The sequence below is a fragment of the Barbatula barbatula genome (assembly GCF_947034865.1).
Source record: "Barbatula barbatula genome assembly, chromosome: 15".
Classification (NCBI taxonomy): Eukaryota; Metazoa; Chordata; class Actinopteri; order Cypriniformes; family Nemacheilidae; genus Barbatula; species Barbatula barbatula.
The window spans coordinates 7,541,517-7,563,810 of NC_136778.1; the positions used below are offsets into that span (position 1 = coordinate 7,541,517).

The 22,294-nt window shown below is 37.8% G+C and overlaps 2 protein-coding genes across 5 annotated transcripts in view; both read left to right on the top strand.

Moving 5' to 3' along the window:
* stxbp5a (syntaxin binding protein 5a (tomosyn)) overlaps nt 1-6,431 on the top strand; it is a 74,678-nt gene extending 68,247 nt beyond the window's left edge. The window contains exons 21-27 of the mRNA XM_079474062.1: nt 367-417; nt 1,446-1,727; nt 1,815-2,184; nt 3,091-3,256; nt 3,346-3,457; nt 4,609-4,829; nt 5,067-6,431. Coding sequence (XP_079330188.1) covers nt 367-417; nt 1,446-1,727; nt 1,815-2,184; nt 3,091-3,256; nt 3,346-3,457; nt 4,609-4,829; nt 5,067-5,108 — 1,244 coding nt within the window. The 3' untranslated portion in view covers nt 5,109-6,431. The remainder of the gene's footprint in view (nt 1-366; nt 418-1,445; nt 1,728-1,814; nt 2,185-3,090; nt 3,257-3,345; nt 3,458-4,608; nt 4,830-5,066) is intronic.
* A 4,633-nt stretch (nt 6,432-11,064) lies between these two features.
* sash1a (SAM and SH3 domain containing 1a) overlaps nt 11,065-22,294 on the top strand; it is a 181,614-nt gene continuing 170,384 nt past the window's right edge. For all 4 annotated transcript variants that reach the window (XM_079474421.1, XM_079474422.1, XM_079474427.1 and 1 more), the window contains exon 1: nt 11,065-12,554. In XM_079474421.1, the coding sequence (XP_079330547.1) occupies nt 12,051-12,554 (504 nt within the window). In that variant the 5' untranslated portion in view covers nt 11,065-12,050. The remainder of the gene's footprint in view (nt 12,555-22,294) is intronic.

Below are 22,294 nucleotides of genomic sequence, written 5' to 3' on the forward strand. Positions count from 1 at the left end.
GCAAATGTTTTGGTGTTTAACACAATATACGACAAAGAAATGTCAATAGATGAACTATGAGAAAAGTCATGCACACAGGCCATCAGTTCCAGCTTGTTCTCTCCTGTCTGGTGCATGCATTCGTAACACTGGGAATGAGCATTTTGTCTGTTCTGATGTTAATTATTTTCCTTTCAGGGCTTCGTGCAGCCAAATGAATCCCATTCACATCCCAGTAGTGTTTGTCCAGCATGCAGCATTTTGCAGTGTGTGTTTGGCTGAAATCTGTCGCAGTGTCTCCTGTGTGCCGTTCCAAGCGTCTAGCATTGCATGGCTTCTACTAAAGCTTCAATGTGTTTGTAAAGAGGCGTGTTCTCTTTTTTCCAGCAAAGATGTCACGGAAATTAAGCTTGCCTACTGAGCTAAAGCCAGACTTGGGTAAGCCTTGACTTTGCGTTCATGCTTAATGCTTTTCAATGTGGAGACCATCTGCATTGTTCAACTTGTCAGAATTTGGAGTGTCCACACGTTCACTGTGTTTGTACATTTCATGTCAATGCAAAGACCTTTAAGAGAAGTTCCTGCATTATTATGCGAGGTGTTTAAACGGGATCTGTCAGGTTTAATGAAGAAATGTGTATTTCGTGGGTCACTTTAAGGTGTTTGAGGTGTGTTTTTAGATTTTTATTCTGAAATATGGAAATTAATAATTCTGATGAAGTTCTTTTTTGAAACGCAGAAAAAGCGTTTTATCTCAGGTAGTAGGTTTTTAAGAAAAAGGGTCGGACAGAATTTCACCAATTAGGTTTTTGTTGATACTTAGTTCAGTCTGAATTAGCAATAGGATTTTCAGAATTTGTAGGAAATGGGATTTTAAGGGAATTGCTTGCATAGTAAATTCTGGAATCATCAGATTTAAATGAAAATCAAATGTGTAGATTGATGTACATACAATACTGTATACAGTCATAGTAATACAAAAGTCCTCATTTTTTCTGTCTTGTTTCCAGTGTTTTATTTACTTCTTAAAGAAGTAAATAAATTCTTGGATTTAATTTTTGTGTGTGTCTTTTTACATGTCCATATACTGTACACATATTATTCTAGTATAATTGTGTTTTTATAATTTAGAATACATTTTTCAGAAAATGAGAATATGTACGGGGCACAAAATATGTATGTTCCATAAAAACAGGGCCATCAAGTGTTGTGAATAGGATTTGTCTCATTAAATCACACTGAAAATGTTTCCTAATTTTTCCAACATCAAATGTCATTTTTTAACCACAAAAAGATTGCATGTTAACACTTGTATATTCAACCAGAAGCTGAAAATATTCATATAGATCTTCATATAGATCTCTATTGGAGAGGCTGTCTGATACACCGGTATGGCAAAAGCTGATGCGATCTCTCTTGTCATCTTGGATTGGGGGCTTTACCTTGTTGTGTTTTTCTCTCTACTGTCCTACTCTCTGTATGTCCACCGCGGACTGCCATACCCCTAGACAACAGGGACAACTCCTTCAGCCGCTCACGGAGCTCCAGCGTCACCAGTATCGACAAGGAGTCACGGGAGGCCATCACGTGTTTTTATTTCTGCGATACATACACACGCAAAGCAGATGGGGGGCTTACGCCAAGTTTGTGGGTTGGCACCTCTTTGGGCACACTGCTGGCCATCTCTCTCAACATGCCCCCTGCTGGAGAGCAGAGACTTTTGCAACCAGTCATCGTCTCCCCTAGTGGTGAGTTAATGCAAAACATTGCTATGCTCACTTTCGTGGATGTTTGATTTGGTGGATACATCTGACATCTTAAACCTTTCTGTTCAGGCACTTTTATCAGGTTGAAGGGAAGCATCATTCGAATGGCCTTCCTGGATTCGACAGGGTCTTTCGTCCCTCCTGCGCTCGAGCCATGGTACGAACCGAACGCCCCAGCCAATGGAGAGGAGCGGGACAAGGTTCGTAAGAGACGGCCGGTGTCCGTCTCTCCATCCACATCCCAGGAGCTGAACGAAAACCAGTACGCTGTGGTGTGCTCGGAGAAACAGGCCAAAGTGTTTAGCCTGCCATCCCAGACCTGCGCTTTTAAACACAACATCACCGAAACATCCTTTGTGCTGCGGGCAGATGTGGTACAGATAAACGCTGGCATTTGTCTGGCCTGCTTTTGTGCCAACGGACACATCATGACCCTCAGGTGAAAGAGAATGTGCTTCATAAACAGGAAGTTTGTATTTATATTGCATTTATTTTTGATTTATTTTCACATTTATATTTGTTTATTCGCATATTATGTCTTAATTATATTTCTATTAAATACATTTATATTTGCAGTCATATTTATATTGAATGTATTCATATTTATATTGCATTGTGTGTTCTGACCTCTAAGTCTTAAGTTTTGTAGATCAAATCAAAATGAAAACAAAATGTCTAGTTTGCTTCATAAAAAGTAAATTCTTAGACCAAGTCGGCAGCATGGTATATGAGGCAATCTTACCATGGTGAAGGTCTGTTTCCTATGTTTATAAATAATGCAAATCTATCAAAATAATTAGCACTTCGACCTACAGACATTGAATTATTAGTTTTTAATGTAACATTACAGGAATGTAACCTGAACTTTTATTTTACACACCGCCTGAGGATTTTTTCATCGACGTGAGGAATTGTTTATATCCAAATATTGATATAGCACACAAAGTCAATTCAGGCTATTTTTAGAACAGAATATTGTCGTCTTGCTCGGCTGTTCTGCAAAGTCAGAGCCTGGGGGGCCTGTTGCTATTGCAACACAGATCTAATCACTGTATCTCTCTTTAAAACGCTTGGGCTTATAAATCTTCAGAGAGGACAGAAGAGCAGACAAACATCTGCGCGTTTGTCTCTCTCAGTAGGAAAGTCAAAGTTAACGACCAATCACAGCAACTTTGCGGTATTATCGTAGATAACGTGTACAAATATCTCTAATGCTTGTTTCACATAATTTAACGGCACAGTCTGGGGTACAAAACAAGCACCGCCACTGCAGTTTTTGAATAAAAGACTAGGCAATATATCCCAGTGCTAAAGAAATATCTCTGTGCTATTCTGTTTTTTTTAGTCTGCCAGGGTTGAGACCATTGATGGATGTAAATTACCTGCCCCTGACAGACATGCGGATAGCGAGAACGTTCTGCTTCACTAACCTCGGCCAGGCCTTGTACCTGACCTCTCCTACTGAGATCCAGAGAATCACATACAGCCAGGAGGTCTGCGAGAACCTGCAGGTGAGCAAAGCCTTCACGGGCCATTTCTGTAGGCTCATCCGCTGAATATTGTTGGTGATGATGAAGGTGATGATTGGATTGTGTAACAGGAGATGTTGGGTGAGCTGTTCACTCCAGTGGAGACCCCCGAAGCTCCGAACAGGGGATTCTTTAAGGGTCTCTTCGGCGGAGGAGCACAGTCTCTAGACAGAGAGGAACTCTGTGAGTGGTCTTTTCATTATCTGATTTATACAGTCACTCGGGTGCTTAAGGCATACTGTAGCTACGGCACCTAGATGCTGCTTCTCACACTTTCTACTCCAATAAATGTTTCTCAGGGTAAGTCTGTTGTTGCATACTGTAGGCACATACCCTGGATACAAAAATCTACTAAATAAACCGTAAAAAAGTCTCTGTACAGTTTGTTTAACAACCTTTTTAAACGCTTTTTTTTACAATTACGTCCAGAAACTGGTCTAGTCTGAATACAATTTACATTTCAATAGTAAATAATAGCAGAGTTATTATAGTGTTGTTTTTATTTTTATTGTAGTTTTATGAATATTTTAAATTAGCTTTATTTTAATTTTAGTTCAAATAATTTAAATAATTTTAGTTGAACTTTTGTCGTTTTATTATTTACTTGGTTATTTTCTTATGTGACTATATAAAATTAAAACATTTTTATTTGGGTTTTATTTGAGATTTTGTGTATTATTATAATTTTAGTGCCTTAAACTTATTTCAGTTTATTTCTGAGGCAAAATAAAAAGGTTTTCCAATCATTTTTAGGCCAATATTTTATTTGATTTCAATAAACAGAAGCTTTACTTTTAGTAAACTGAAATAACCTTGAATAATAGGAACCAAAACAATTCATATCGGAGCAAAATGAGATAACTTGAAAATGATACTGAATTAAGCACATGTGAGACCCACCGAAAATGTGACAATAGTGTAAAGACAAATAGTGTAGAAAAAAAGTTTATTTTTATTTTACACTGTAAACTTTTACGGTTTTATTTTACAGAAATGTGGTGTATTTTATAAATGTGTCAAAACACATAAATAAACAGCTAATTTACAAGATGGGTGTAAAATGATATGAAGATTTATTTAACTTTTACCTTTTTTTACTTGTATTTTTTACAGTGTATACAGTTAAGTTCACCTGTGCATGAATGTATGTTTGGGTTCTTACCGAAATGTAGTCCCTGTGACAACTAGCCCCGCCTTCCCCTGCGCTATACTTATCTATTACTACACAATATCTCTGTTCTGTTTTTACCATGTGTGTTGTTTAAGGCAGCATATTGTGCTCATTTTCTATTTTTTCGTGCAGCACCTTTTAACACTTTGTAATTTTGTTTCAGTCGGGGAAACAGGCGCCGGAAAACCCCAACGCAGTCTCGCTCAGCACATTCCAGGTCCTGGGGGTTTAGAAGGCATGAAGGGGGCAGCGTCTGGCATCGTGGGTGATCTCGCTCGAGCTCGGTTAGCATTGGATGAGAGAGGACAAAAACTGGGCGAGGCGGAAGAGCGAACGGCAGCCATGATGGCCAGCGCTGACTCATTCTCCAAACACGCTCATGAGGTGATCACGATGCTACCAGATCTTTTTTTTTAAACAGCCAACATTTATAATGCTAGTAGAATGCTTCTTATTTAATATTTTGTTTGTTTAGTTGTTTTGATATTGATATTCATCAACAAATAATGAAAAATGTCATTGTAAAAATTCATAGACTTTTGGAGACATCATTTATGAGCAACTTCTTTCCAGAAGTTTGGGATCATGATTGACAGCTGTAACTTTTCTTCTGTGCTGCAGATGATGCTGAAGTGTAAGGATAAGAAATGGTACCAGTTCTGATCTCCGGAAAACAGCAGAGCCCAGCGGGACTCAGGAGTTGTCTTACACAGCCTCGTTCATCTCTAATCCATGTCCCATTCCCTCTCTTCATCTCTCCTCTGCTGGACCAGTGGGATCCCTCGCTCTATCCTAGCACAATACTAAATACGGTCTGCTCAGAACTGAGGCACAGACTGAGAGCGACCCCTATTTGAGGAATATCATACCATGACAAGTGTCCACTTTTCGGTTTTAGTTCGTTCGTTGAATATTGCCAATCCTCTCTCATGGCGGCTGGTCTTGGCAGGCCTAGAAATTCAATTTCTTCTCTCAGTCCTTGAATGGTTTTTGTGCTATTGTTTTTTGCAATCATGTTCTGCCTCGTACATTGGAGAGCAGTACATAGTCAAAAAAGACAAATAAACGAAATAAACAAAAAAAATCTCCAGATAAAAAAAAGTGTATAATATATACTACATAATTCTATATAAATCCATTAAAGTCTGTATAATTGCCATATTTGCTATTGACTGTCAAAAGGAACTTAAATATGAAGACACTGGGCGAAGCATGGGAAGAGCTTTGTTCACAGGAAACGCTGTAACTGGGAAGAGAACAATCTCCTTACTCTGAAAATTTACTTGGTATATTTATGTAAACTGACCTTTCCTAAATTATCCCATTTGGTTTCGTTACCAATTAATTATTTTTTTTATTTGTTTATTTATGTTTTTTAAGCAAATCACTTCATCTTTAAATGAATTCAAATGATTTGTGGGCGATATTTTTAATTATTGTGAATACTATAATGCTTTACATTAAAGTACCATCTACAGAGGGTTTTTAAATGGCTGAGAGATAAGCCAGAGATAGAAATGAAGCATATGTATGTAAAATATTAATTGTGAATTAACTATTTAGAAATCTAAGCATGATTTAATTGATGGTATTTTCATGTGATACATTATACAGATCTTTCAACTTTCTATAAAACTCAGTACAGAAAATATCTGGTTTGGACAGAGTTGGAAAATATAATGGGTTTGTTCACCCAAAACTTAAAATGTATTACACGTCCTGTACGGCTTTCTTTGTTCTTTGGAACCCAAACTCGGTTCATTAAAATTTAAATAATTCAATGTGATTTGAGCTGTGTATTTCAAGTGTTATGATGTCATATAATTAGGTGATCATTCTTAAAGCAGTTTAGGATGTTTACTTGTAAATAATGCGAAACAACTGGAACAGCGGAACTGATTCCAAAGAACAAAAGAAAGCCATGTAAAGTTTTCTGACACCCCCATAGATGGCAACACAACATGCAGTCGTCGGGCATAAAGTTAGAAAAAAGAAATTAATTAAATTGAGTCATTATTTTTGTTTTTTTGAGGAAAAAAAGTATTCCCATCGCCTCGTAAATTTGTTGCAGCAATTGGGAGATTTTAGTGGCATCTAGCAGTGAGGTTGTGAATTGTAACCAATGGCTCACTCCACCCCTCCCTTTCGGACGACTACGACAACTGACATAGGACAAATATATTGTCATGTTTTTGCTTCTTTGCTGAAAGGAGGTAACTTATTTATGAAACAGGCAGTTTGTCTGTCGAGGGTTACTCTAGAAACAACATAATACCGAATTCCATGTAAGGGGACCCGCAGTGTAGGTAGATATAGCTCATTCTAAGGTAAAAAAACGTAATTATGTAAGGGCTTATACATCTCTGAAGATAAAGTTATGTATATTATATTTCATATCTGTCTATATATCATCCAAATACATACTAAATACATACAAGTATAATATAATGCAATGTTAGTCGATGTGGATAAAGGGTCTTCCAAATGCGTAAATGTTAATAACACTGGACCTTTAATGTTGAACCGCTGTAGTCACATGGACAATTTTAACTTTCTGCACTTTTGAGTGTATGTAGCATTGCAGTCTCTGCGGGAGTCAGAAAGCTCTTGGATCTATCTTAATTTGTGTTCCAAAGATAAACGAAGAGTGAGTTATTCACGACAGATTTTTCATTCAGTGGTGAACAATCCCTTTAACATTTAAAACCTGAACATTGTCCTTCTTACGTTATGATGAAGGCAGCCATATAGACCTCAATAGCTTGAACAGTTGACTGAAAATTAAGTTGCTGTAAGTGTCGTAAGAGATTTGATTTTGTCCATTTTAGACAAGCTTTTCCTTCCATTCCTGCATAGTGCATAGACTAAACAGCTTGAAAATATACACATGCTTACCAGAGATTGTGCTTCACTAAATCTTTTGGCTTGGGTCTGTTTAATGGTCCACGTTTCATTTGTTCAATTAAAGCACTTAATATTCAGAAATGGCTCTGTTTCATTAAAATCTGTAAATTGGACCACTTGTGAATACTTCATCTTTGGTGATTTTCTTTACAAGTGAGACTTTGGAACATTATTAAAAGTGGTTTTGAATGTCAGGTTAAAATCTTCAAATATGTTTCATGGGTTTGAGTTTGGCTATAGATGAATCCATATGTGCCATATGTCATTTTGGCACAAAAACATCATCATACTGTGTACATCTGTGAAAGCACTTACAATAAGTGTAAACTGTACATTCAAGCGGAAAATTAACAATTAAATGCAAAACACAGTAATAATGTATGTTCCCCCCATTTCTCCCTTGAAACCACATTTTAGTGCCATTATAATATTATTTGTGGTTTACAAGAAATGCTGCTATATATGTTGCATTGACTCATGTGACCCAATATCATTCAAGAAACTATTCTCACTTGCCACTCCGCCCAAAGTTTTTGCCATTCTGTGAATGAAGTAGTTTGACAATCTGGGACCATGAAATCGAGAGTGGAAGTGGCCATACTGACCCTAAGACAGTTGCCATATCTTTTAAAACGCCAAAGATTTTCTTTCATTGAGTTGCGCATTCCACTGACTGTGAAAGCTATATGTGTCTGAAGTACCACTGCATATTCCACCAGTAAAACAGTGTTGAGGATTGTGTTCTAAATGTTTTTGGCCATGTGCTACCATAACAAGTGGAGTCTGCCTTTCGTGTGTTTCGTACGCCGTATACTTCGACAAAAAATGTGGGGGAAAAAGAATTACAAATGAAGCCAATCTCTCTCAGACTATAAATGTTTCTCTGTGTTGGACTCTGTATTCTCTGTAGATGTGTTTTCATGCCATGGTGTAATAGTGTTTACCAATACCGGGTTTGTTTTTTGGATAATCATGTCATTTCTCCTTAAGTAATACAATTATATTTGTAAATGCGTATTTTTCTCTGCAGAACTGTATTTCCCTGAATAGATATCCTAGTCATATTTTTATTCATCGATTATTAAAAAATTATTTTTATATATGCTTTTGGGAAGGAAGAATTCAGAGCTCATTCAAACTGATTATACCGTGTGCTGTTGCTTGTTTCCATACCTTTGTTTTCAGTGTGTGCTCTGTTCTTGCCATAACTGACAGGGCGAGTGAGTGTGTTCCTTTGAAAATTGACATAAAGTATCAAGGCCTGAGAATGTGTTTTAACACAACCAGGGTGAGGGCTGTCAGAGATCCAGTATAATGAGTAATAAGAAAGTTTGCTTTTGCTTGAAAACGCCGTACTTTTCTATGTACCTAATTTATGAGAAGACATTTTAAGCCTTCAAATGGTTATATTTACATTTCAAAAACAAATTCACTCTAAACTGGTTGTTTGAGATAAAGGGAAAGATTGATGTTCTAGGATGCTATATGTCAAATAATCCAGTCAGCCATGTTGAACTGTAATGCTGTACATGTCAGTAAAATCAGTGAAACCTCCCAGAGAATTAAATGATCACACCTTTAATTTATTCATATTTTTGAGAGGTTAAGAATTCACTGTTGATGAACCTGGTTGTTCGCCTTTGGTAGTTTCATGAAGAGAAAGTGAGATGATGTCTGAATTTTCCTGTTGCCTTTTGGCTTCTTTATTTATTCGATTTGTACTGTCTCATGTTGACTTGTAGTGAATGGTTTATTTGTTTCAGACAGAACATTCTTACCTGAAATATTACACTTTTAACATGCAGAAGAGCCTCATTCATTTACTGTCCTGAATATAACGGTTATCAGTGGGTTGCAGTATTTTCTCATTGTAGCCAATTTCTTGTACAGTTTTATGCAAATTTCACATGGATGTTTATGACTATCTGCTGCCACAAAAGGTTTAGAACTTCTGTAGATAGAAATTACTGTGCAATGGAAAATAAAAACGATTTAAAATCTGTGTTTTGTGCCTTCATGGTTCTAGTTCTCCAAACCAGGTTTGTACGTCTGATTTTTCTCAATGTGCAGAACTAAATATGTTAATTCAATTATAATTACAATTGTGTAATTGTTATTTAGTAATATACCATTTTATGTTGCATTATATTGAAGATTACACACGTATGTGTTATCATCTTAAATTCACACATGATTTTCAAAGGATGACGTTATACTACAAAAGGCCACAAGGAGGAGTAGTAAGACAAGGAAAATGTTGGTCAAACTGATCTGAGACATCATTCTAATACAACATATACAAATACTGATTGATTCCTAAAAAAAAAATATGAAACTGCATTTGCTATTTGGTCAAACAATTATTCAACTTGCCACTGACCAACAATGAAGAATTTGACCGCGATTAGCAAATTGACCATCACTCTTCACATTGAAAAGTCTCATACACAGCAGACCTGAATGGTTCTAGAACTGGACACGCCCAAATCATATGAACCGAAGCGGGCTCATCTCAGTGACACCTTTAAAACATCGGGTCTGTTTCTGGTAATATTTTTTTCAGTTTGCTTCTAGAGAATTGCATCCTATGAATTATTTGTATCCTCAAAAGTTCATGTCTGACACAAATAGACGTTCAATGAATTTGCTTAACTGCTGACTGCCAAGCTGCTTCTGGGACTCCACTACTCAAATCCTCTTCCCGTTGCTCCTTTTAAATGCTAAAGATGGACAGGCTGATATCAAACCTCGCTCAGATATACTCAGATCCACTAGCTCCTCAATCCAACTATGAGGAGGAGTGGTCGAAACGCTATTAAAATATTGTTTGACTATAGTCTACGTATCTTTAAAGATTTTATGTGGGAATATCAAATGTTTTAATAATATGTTCAAAGGAGATAAATCTGCCGCCCTGAATATAAAAATTGAACACATAGTCCCTTTCTAAACCATGGCTGGAGACGAGAGCGGATCCAAAAACAGCAATATTTGGTCTGACACCGGAGAAATGGTTAATCAGATGCAGTGGCTTTCTCTTCTATATTGGTTGGACAGCTTATACCCCTACACTGAAAGTAAAACAATCCACCAACGCGTAGCAAGTGGGTAGAAAGTGTCATGACATATTTAAAGTTAGAGACACCACAAGGCCAGCAGACTTTCCTTTTTCCTTTTGTATTTTAAACATAAATTCACTTCAGACACCTGCTGTAAGCTCCCCATATAGACCCACCCCACTTTCTTATTTATTTGTTTTATTATTATTATTATTATGTATTTTTTATGTATAAAAATTAGATTGATGTGATTGTTGGTTAACATTTTGGAAAACCTCAATAAAATAAGATTTGCCAAAAAACACTTTATAGTAGCCTATATTTAAATCTGTCAGGCCAAGGAATCCCTGTGTACATTGCATCTTAATAATTGTAACTGTTACTTGTAAAAGGGGCAAAGACGCATTTAGCGGAACTTTAGCCTTGGCTGACGCATAATATTGCTTTTTGCATTTATTAAATATTTCCTGCATAACCCCTGGTTTAAAACATTGCATCTGTTTTACCGTATCGCCGTCCCATAGCCTACAATCCGTTTCCAAAAGCTGCACACACCTTTAACTCCCTGTTTTTCTGATCTTAAAGTAGGGGGCGGCATAACACTGCGACAAAAAGCGCGAGGTACATACACGAGCGCTTCTGGTTTAAATCCTCTTACAGCACAACACCAGTGCAGAGGAGGCGCGCGCTCTCTCGCCCGACACTGACAGCGGACCGCAACCTCCCTGTTACCGCAAAGCCACCGCTTGTTCGCACCTTTACCTTCGTCCAAAAAAGTCACGAAGTTCTATCTTAAAACGATACGGATTCAAATAGGCCGTATTCGTTTTCGGAAACGGCTTGACGGTGTTTCAGCTCGCGGCGACTTACCTCAAACTCCGACAAACTGACAGTTTGACAGCGCGTGCCCAGATTTGATGCGCGTCTGCTCGCCAAACGTCGCCACGTTGAGGAAACCGATCTTTTGCGCCGCCGACACGCCGCCAACGCGATTAGACTGCTCAGCAAATAGCGGCAAGAACTCCGAAACCACACGTGCTCGTCTCCAAACCGGAGAGACGCGGTTTCGTTTGTCTTCTGAGGGAAAAGAGTTGGCTGCAAGCCGCACTGACAGGCACAAGGGGAGGACGGAGGGCTCGCGAGAGGAGCGTCGAGACCACTGGAAAAACACGCGGTGCGTAATATTTACGTTTATATGTTTTAGCACTACTGCGTGAACAGTTGAATTAGACGAGGAAAATGTAGTCCGTATGGGGGACTTTCGACGCTAAGAGGAGGAAAACGTTCTCGGTGAAGGGCGCTTTAAACGTGGAGAAGAGAGCTCGGCAGTTGTGGAATATTCAATGTAAATAGCAGTGACAAGTTGAATGGTCTCAACGTTGCCATTATTACAATAATAAGCGCCGAAGTGCCAATCTCAATGTTGTATGACGTACTTTGTTTTCCAAGTTAATCTCTTTAAATGCTTCTTCTAAATGTTTCTTCGTTGTGACCTGAACATTTTGAATGAAGATACAAAGATGGGCCGTTCATTTCGATGGCAATAGTAACGTAACGCGCACTCGCTGGGAAGAGCCAGTCACTCACCTGCTCACAAAGGTAAACACACCTTTACAGATCCGAGCTTTGAACTTCATTCAAAATGATGACCAGCGGACCCAACATCGTCTACGAGTGGTTGAAAACCCTTCAGCTGTGCCAATATGTCGAGGCTTTTGTGGATAACGGATACGACGACTTGGAAGTTTGCAAGCAGATAGGAGATCCAGACTTGGATGCCATAGGTGTTATTATACCGCACCACCGGCAGTGGATTCACGATGCGGTGAAGAGGTTAAAAGACGATGACAAGGAAACCGCGACTGGGCTTTATTTTACCCTGGAGCCCATGCCCGCGGTCTCACCTATGTACACGGGTCGCGTGGCGGAGCAGTACGAGTCCAAGATGCGGGGCTCCAGGTCATGGACCGAGCAAAGCAGTGACAGAGCCGTGCGCAACGTGGGCTACATGGGGACGCCTAGGAATTTGACCCTGGGCCACCGCAAGGAGCTGGAGATCTACCCAAAATTGAAGCTGAAGATAATGATCAGGGACAAACTCATTAGGGACGGAATAAATCTTGCCAGGCCGCCATACTCTAATAAGGTAAGGCAGTTTGTTTACACTTGTGTGCCTGAACATTGTGGCATGCACACTGAACCCTAAATAGGATTGTAAGGTTATGTCAAGTGAACCCACTCAATATAGACATAATCTAATTTAAGATGGTAGTTCACCAGTACAGGGCAGGTAAATGAAGAAGGAGGTGATGGGGTGGATGACGGGAACGCTGTACTAAACTGATTTTCAAAATCAATAGCATACTGACCGATTTCAGACAGACACACCCTGCATTTTCTAATGGGTTTCTGGGATCACTGGGTGTATCATTGATTGGTTAGTGCAGGAAATGCTTTGACACCACATCATATCCACCATTCAACATCAGATTATAGTCTGATAATTCATACCTGACTGTCTCCATGTCTCTGAATCTGTGTGTGTGTTGAAAGTTTGAGGCAGTGTGTGTGCAGTGTGTGACCCAAAGAGTTAAGAGGTGGTGGGTGTGTGAATGTTGGGACCCTGAATCAGATTTGTTGTGTATTGCACTTCATTATAGGGATTTAATGAGGGTTTTTTGAAATGGTATTTGTGTAACTGTACAACTAAGTATAGGAAAATTCATCCTCATGAGGTTGGAAACCCGTTTATGACTGTTTCTTCTGTGAAACACAAAAGAAGATATTTTGAGAAATGTCTCAGTGGTTTTGTATCCAAACGATGGAAGTCAATGGCGGCCTGATGTTGTTTCAAAGTATTTTAATAGTTTTTAGCAGCTGGAAAGATACACGATTGAACGACTTACCAGATGGGACATTTAAGAGGTTTGAAGTTGTCCAAGTGTGAACCTGCTTCTTCATGGATTAGTACACACACACCTGTATTATTATATGTTATGTTTTTTATGAACTGATTGTTGCACCTTAGAACTGAATATGTCAACATGTAGGGATGCAAAATGAAAAAAAAATAACATTCTAAACATTACGCACTGTTAAGGCCATTGCACATTGCGCCCGAAATTTCTGCACGTATAAAAATAAATGAGACCTCACCTTGTGTCAATCACATTTACACACTGCTTTCGATATTTTTGCATCCGTAGCAAGCATTTTGAGAGGCATTTTGACACCCTAAAAATTTTGGACTGTATGTGCAAAGACCTTAAATCTAAAACCCACACATTTACAGTGTCCACAAAATTGCACGCTCTCATAAATTCTCTGTCACACCTCATAAATGAGCCTGCATTGTTCTCTTTAGTAAGTAAATACGAACTAATAATTAATGGCTTCACCCGCCTGTGTTTACAAGTCAATTAGAGTGAATGGTTTTGGCCTCAGATCACTTTACAAGACACACCATGAACATAATAATCAAATGCTAGTGTAGTTAGCTATAGTTAAGACTTAATATTAGCCACCAGTGATTTGGTTTGCGTGTTATTGGCTTCTGATGTAGCACAATTATTTAGATCCTAACAAGTCAATGCAAGCACATAAAAGGCATTTGATTCGGTCTGTTCTGAATGTTCCTTGTGTTTGTCTGTGTTTACTCTGAAAGAATAACCTCACAGCATATGGTCCCCTAGGCACTCATTGAACATATGCTGAGACAGAATGAACAACACACTTGTGTGGAGTGTTAAATTCATTGTTGGTGATTTACGAGGCAACAATATATTATGGTGTTAAATTGGGGAAGTAAATGTGATGCTTCCATCCTGTGTGATTCTGAGATAAGTGTTTATGTGTTGTGCAGCTAAATAATGTTTTAGTATTAATTGACAGCAGTTTTGTGTTTGTTAAAGCGCTTATCAGTTTGTGTTTTTTGCTTTAAGATGGAACCCTTAAGCTTGCTCTGAAGAATTATTATCTTCAGCTACTATACATAGCTACTGTAGATTGTCACTGAGAACTGTAAAGTGGCAGGTTATTGTGAATGATTACTGTAAAGTGGCAGGTTATTGTGAATGTTAATACAGGCAATATTAAGATTGTGTTCGTCCTTGAGGAGTAAAACTGTATGCAGTGCTGTGAATGAAGTTGCCACACAAGCGCTGATTTATTTTTGTAGACTAAACCGAATCTTTTTCTGCTTCTGTACAGTAAATGATTTCTCTCCTCACATCTCACTATGGACAGTTTATCCACAAATAGATTACAGTAGCTTCATGCCTTTGGTGGTTATTTTGTTCAAAGCTGACCTATGAAAACTCAGTTCTTGCAGCCCTTAATAGATCCTTTGACAAGCAGTGGAATGCCGTCTTCTCACAAGGCAGGCCATAATCCTTTTCATGATACCATGAATGCCCCCAGGGGAGCAATAAATACCCATAATGTTTTTCTTTGCCAGAGAAGAACTTTATTTATTTAATGATGCCTTATTACTTTAACTGGGCATGATAGATTCACATAGACACACACATTATAGCTTTTGCAAATATGGTCTGTCTCTAACCGAGCACTAAAAGATAACATACAGGTTCACAAAGATCAGTGTCCTTTTCCCCATACTCATCTTAAATAAGTACAGTGAAGTCTAAAATTTAGAGACCCTCCCAGTGTCTGTGTGTAGTTAACATGTTTTCTCCACAGAGATATGTGGCAGGGTCGTAAGGATCCTGCAGAGGCTAGAATCTACTGCACAACAGCATGGTGGGTGTTATCCCCCCATTGGGGCTGCACAAAACTTGGGGTGTCCATATATAAATATTTGCACTGGTGCCAAAGCACTTATGGCTATTTCACTGTCTACCGGCAAAAGTTAACTATTCTGAGAATTGCATTTTCTTGTCATTTTAAATTAATTCGCAACACATATTCTTTCACTTCTAGACAGCTCTTGATCAGTGAACATAGCATCAGTCTAATGTGGCTTTTAGTTGTGTTGTAAGAGTTAAGTCTAATTGTCTTGTAGTACCCATGATTATTTAGCAGGGCTGAGTTTCATAATTTGTGGTAATAAACAATCCAATGGCATCTGAATTGCAACTGTCGGCGATACACTAAAATAACCTACCATATATCCCATGGGGCACAGCTACATGTTCTGTTTACAACAGGTGCATGTAGTATAAATGTAGAACTGCATCATATGGCACAAATAAACTCAGGTTGTATGTTAAGAACGAATACGCAGGGATCAAATAACATGTTTGAATGTCCCAGCTGGGAGATTTCATTGTTGGACGCATTCTGTTAAGATATAAATAAATGTAAACACACAATAGTGAAAGAAACATTATAATTCACCTAGACACGGTGAACGAATGAGTGTACTTATTAAATGCACCTACAGGGATTCTAAAATATACATTGTTTGCTCTATGTATAAGATCGTTTCTTGTTTTTCCTTGTTAATGTTAATGTGTTAACTAAAAGCATTAGGTTTGTTTCTGTAAGATTATGTTAACGTAAGGTTTAGAAGGTAAAATTGAGAGTGCGGTAAGATGAAAGGTAGAGATCTCTGTTCTTTCTTCCTTATTACAGAACATCATTACCACCTGTTTTGGAATTCTTTGAGGCTTTCCTATATGTTGCCATGGTGACATTTACATAAACACATTCCACCAACCAGAGGAAAATGGGGGTTAAACCATCTAATTACTTGTGATTTATGACGTTCTTTGACAGGGTCTCCAGTCTCCACAGGATACATTTATTCTGCTTTAATGCTTATTTATATCATTATTGTGCACATTAAGCTTTGTGTGTGTGTGTGCATTTGCGTGTGTGTGTCGGCTTCGTGTAGTTCCTCTGCAAATGGGATTCTGAATCTGTATGAGCTTTTCTTTGATTTTTGACAAGTTCAGTGATGACTGCTGATTTTCAGACTGATTTTGTTCCGTCCTCAGAAAACCAGGGAGGACAGATGAAATAGGATGGGGCTGACGGTTGCCATGGCAACATTTAGATGTAGCAAAGATTTTGAGCCTGGATTGTGACTGTGGTTGTTTGTTGATTTTACAATACAGTGATATCTGTTTATGATTAGAAGAGTGATATTGTAATTTCACAGCTTTTTGTAATGACCTTTTCTTTCAGTTGTATACACGTTCTTAATTTTCTGAAAAGCGTAATACTTGAGCAGAGCCTCTGGTCTTCTATGTTTGCATGCGTGTGTCTCTGCATGTCTGTATTTGGGTGCTTGCTCTAAGTCTGACTGACTGCCAAAAGACATAGGAGTCTGGCGACTAAACAAAGCGGCGGACATGCATGCTGTCCCATAGGCATAATTTCCCCCATCCACACTGTATGGAGCACACTTAAAAAACATACCGTTGTCTGTCTCTTTCCAAAATATGGGTCAGCTTGCACCGTTATCACACTTATCTAAACAGTTTCCTTTTCTTGACATGCTGGAAGAAGATAGCCCCCATTCTCCAAACATATAACTAAAACCTGTTTCATTGTGATGGTTCTTACACTAGGCTCTGAACCAGACTTTTGATTAAATCTGTATGCCTAGTAAAAAGATGTGCCCAACCAGCCGATCAGATTGAAACTGGAGATTTTGGCCATTGCTACACATCAGAATTTCAGTAAACTGACTGACATGCCATCTCAGGCTGGATTATTCTGGACATCAAATATACTGAGGTGCCCATTAAATATCTTAATATAAATGTCAGTCATTAAATCATCTTTAGGTTAAACAATCTCAGTTTGCAGTCCTGCTGCTGAAAAGTAAATGCTTTCTGAACTGCTTTCTAGCCTCTAACCTTTCCTGTCAGACTTTCTAAACTTGCAGTAACAGTTGGTCTCTTGTGATCATGCAGTTGCTTTGAGTCTGCAACTGGCCTCATTTCTACAGCTCGAGCAATAAAAACCAAACATTTTATGATGCCTTTATCAGTAATTACATAAAAATTATTTATTAATCACATTATTTACCTTCTACTGAAATATTAATATCTTATTAAGCACCGATTCTGTGGTTCCATTCTTCTCAGGCGCCTGGCTGTCAGCCCTGCATGCATTAGATATGACCTTGTTCTTCATCAAATTTACATTTCAGTATGCATGAAGGAGCAACTGTAATTGAATCTGTAATTGTGATCAGGGAGTGGTAATAAGAGCTAACTAATAAAAAGAAGAGGTAAGAAATTGACAGTTTTTTTTATGTAGATCAACAAATCACTTTATAGCAATATAAAGTGAAGCTGTATGTGGAGACAGTAGTAACGTAGGATCATTTGTATATCCAAATATCTGCACATATTCAAATTAAGATTTAAAAGATTTACATGTCTATGTAAAGAAGAGGTAAGAAATTGACAGTTTTTTTTTAAATGTAGATCAACAAATCACTTTATAGCAATATAAAGTGAAGCTGTATGTGGAGACAGTAGTAACGTAGGATCATTTGTATATCCAAATACCTGCACATATTCAAATTAAGATTGAAAAGATATACATGTCTATGTACCAGATCTGTCTCATGTTTTTAAACCGCAAATTATTTAAGATAGAAAAAGAGCAGTTTTTTTTAAAGTGTTACAAAATTAAGTTAGAAAGTCCATACACACACTCACCCCTAATATAATAAATGAAACCATTATGGAGCGGATCAGAGATGGCGTATTTTTGTAGGCTAACACGGAAGTAAGTGCCGAAAAGCCTTTTTTTTCCCCCCATAGACTTTTGGAAAATCGCATAAAATAAGCTCTGTGATTAACAAAGGTTTATGATGTTTACATGTTTTGTCTATCAAGATAATCTTTACAAATTAGGACCACATTTGTTACTTTTGAAGCCGAAATACAATAAACAGAAGTAAAAAGCTAACACAATGCTATAAACATACTACACTTAAGGTCGCTCGATATCAACGTCACCACCACCAAACCTCAGACAACTTTATTAAAAATGTGTTCCCTGGTAAATAATAACTGTGAATGAATCCTCATCTACGTTTTAAGAGATTTGTTGCATTATTTGTGATCTTTGTATGCGCGGTGACGTCTAACGTCTCCACCAAAGGAAGTAGTCGCTTTTAGCAACTTGTTAGCAACCGCTGTTTTTAGGACACAATAAGGCTTTAAGAAAATCACGAGCAGGTTGTGTTTTATGTCATGAAAATATTTCAAGGTTTTTTTGTACCTTATTTCAGGTGATTTACCAAAAATCCATTAATAAATCCCATAGACTTTGGAGAGATGGTACCGGATGTCCTAAAATTAACTTGCTTCAGGGTTTTGCATGCAAAAATATGTCATCTCTGAGCCTCTCTGTTAGTCTCGCAGCTGTTTTATCTGCAGTATATGGTCTCAAATCAGGCAAATGGACCAAGCAGTACAACGATCTGATAAAAGTTCAGCTGTACACAAACTTTTAAAAGATTTGCTAAATCATTTATATAACATCTCAAACACATCAAAGGACAAATCTGAGTGAGATGTTGTTTGACATTTATTGTGTCACTTTCTCCAGCATGTACAGTGATTGATTCTCTACGAACAATGTACATGTTCTTTGAGGGAACCAGAGGTCATGCTTGAATTGAAGCCCCAGTGAAACGAATCCATTTGCAGTTTCAAGTAAAAATTCCCTTTGGCGGCTGTTAGATGCTTAGATGTGATGAAAAAGGAATGAAAAGGTTGCAGGTTGTGTTATTAACAACACATTCAATTAGGTACAGGTAGTAAAGCGCTATTGCTTTGTGTTGAAGACATTATTTGAATCAGATTCATTTAGTAAATCATGTAGTGGGAAAGCTTGTTTGGTGTTCTAGTGAGAAAACCGAGTGCATTATAATATATAAACTTATAATAGAGGCATGACAGTGTCTAAACATGATGTAGATGTTGCATCAGACCAGGTAATGATCACCTCCTTTCTCATGACTTCTTCCTTTTATAAACTAGACCAGGGCTGACATTCATATGGTTATTTCTTGAAGGAATAAAGACATTTGCCTGTATGATTGAATTATTGTAGCATCAATCGGTTTAGATGAAAAACTGTTTCTTGATTAGTTACATTATACTGTTATACTGAATTGATTGACAGTATAATTTTGTTTAAAATCGTTTGCTTGTTTACAAGCTAAATGTTAACTAAGATAAAAAAAACTTTCTTTCATTTTGTTAGAGATTACCATACATACTAAGGATGATAGGGGGAGATTATCTTTTCTCTTTATTTTTATGGACATGCAAAAATGAGATGTATCCTATGACTTTGGTAAAGCATGTTTTAAAGAATTAAATGACCAAAGTTCAAGTTACATTTGTTCGGCATTATTCTCAGTTGGCAGCTGGCATCAGACAATTGTGTGACGTGTGTTTTTGTGTGCTGATTGAGTCATCCATGAAAATGCTAAGAGCTTGGCGCTGGAGATCAAACAGTTGGCTAGCTTTCCAAAGTACAATATCTTTGTTTTCATTTGTAAAAAAAAGAGATATAACAGCCAATCCATTACACTAATGAAAGGTGCAATTATTGCAGCTCAGGGAAAATGAAACCTGTCAGAGGCTTTAGGTCACAACAGTGACAAGAAAAGTCAGTTTTATTAGTACTAGAGACAAGATGTCTAACCTTAGGGTGTGTAAATATGCACTATATCTGATGATATTGCAAAAAGCCTGTCAAGGAGGCCAAGCTACCCAGCGTGGGTAGGCTTATAGCGCTATTTTCACGCAAATAGTACAAAACAGAGATGGTGTAGGAGAGTGGAGAAACCACAAATATGAAAGAGACAAGTCATTGCATTCATCATGGCATTATGGAATGGTCAATTGATTGTTGGCTAACATTTTAGATTGTTGTGTAGAATTGAACCGATTTGGATATTTATGTAGGAGAAATATTTATCACTTATAACCTATATACAGTAAAAATACCTGCTCAGGAATATAATCAAGATGGCCTATAAGTGGACTTAGGGACTTTGAATAAACGTACTAATACATGTTGTTGGCTGTCTTGTTAGCATAGATTTGCTGTGGTTCTGTCAGGGAGGGTAATTGAGTTGAGCACAGAGGAGGTCAGGGGTTTGGGCTGCATTTGGTGTTTAATTGGATAAGCATAGTTCGCCAACACGCATAATATACACACAGCCCTTGGATCCTGCTTGTTTTATTTATTTACTAATAACAACTGACACTCAGAGCAATGGCGCATCTGTTCACTTCTTACTTCTCTCTCTCTCTCTCTCTCTCTCTCTCTCTCTCTCTCTCTCATTTTCTCTCATCTTGTACTTCCATTGTGTAAGCTTTTTTCCTGTCTGTTCCACTGACACACATTCAGAGCTGATGTGCTGCCACAGATGTCTTTGCATGGTATTCCTCCATCATCCGATTTAGCTTTGTTTCGCTGCTTCATTTGTTGTTGGTGTACATAAGCAACACATCTTTTTTCCTCTAGCACTGAAGGCACAGTACCAGCTTCTTAAAAATGTTAAGATAAGTTGGACGGTTCCAGGGGGCCAGATATTTTGTGGAATTTTATGAAATATATAAATGTTTCAAACATCGGAAAAATAAGACCACCAGAAAAAATAATTGATGTTCAAGCATTCTATAACTGAATATGTTTTTGGTTAAATTAAAATTGTAAGTTTAAGTTTATTAGTCTTTATTTGGGGTGGGTCAGTTCGCACATAACAAAACACTTTACACAAAGACAACGAAAATGTTTGAGAACGGTGCTTTGGTTTTTGATCCACAAGTTAAACATGGGTTTCTTGTTACAGCAGACTGCAGATTTGGTTTGCAAATGATTTACCCAACCTGATTTAAGCTGGTTGTCCTTAAGGGGCTGTTGAATGGCGCAATGGAATGTAGAAAGTGACAAACGCACACCCAAGGGCCATTAGGGCTCTTTTAATCTTATAAATAATGTGAAATCCTCAAAAAAAGAGTAATGAGCTGCTGCAGGACTCCTAATGTAATTTAGGTGTGATACTATAGATGCGATTGATGACACTTTGACATTAATGCTTTGAAGATGGTTTCCACTCAAGCCAAAATCAGTTGTACTCTTGCCTGTTCAAATGGATAAGTTAACCTAAATTCCCGCACACTTTTTCTATCACGTGATACAGATATGTGAAACTGTTGCCGTATCTCTCTATATGTATATGTGAGCTAGTGTAAATATTAAGGTGTAAAGTTTGTATGAGTTGGCAATGTCCATGTGATCAGAGCTATTATGGGTCCACACACACATTTTGCTGTCTTCTGAAGATGCAACTGTTAAGGCCAGGGCATACTTAATTTTCCATCTTGCGGGACAAACGTGTCGGCACAGCTTCCTGCGCAAAAGTCATGCCATTGACAGACCTACTGCAAATTAATGATTGAGGAAGAGTTTTCTCCATTGCAAATAATCCATGAAAACAGAACAAGACAACAAGAACAACACTTAAACAGTATGGAGAAGGATATGCTTCTAAACTTACTGTTCTTGGTTTCAGTGTCGGTTTTGTATCATTGATACAAAATCCTGTGGGAAACACTGTACTGAATAATGTATTTGCAAACACTGGATTTTACATGTGTGTATGCATTTATGGTAGGGATGCTCCGATCCACCATTTTTGCTTCCGATACCAATTCCGATACCTGAGATTTAGTGTTGGCCAATACAGAGTACCGATCCGATACTAAGGTAAAATTGCTGAATTACTTAACAAACTGTATGCACTGTGCAAGGCATCAGGCTCAACTTAAACAATAATTTCCTATCCCTGTAAAAAATATTTTTGTGAATTATTTTTAAAACCAGCATCAGGGCAAAATAAGTTGCTTAAACTTGACATTCAAAATGAAAGTGCAAATT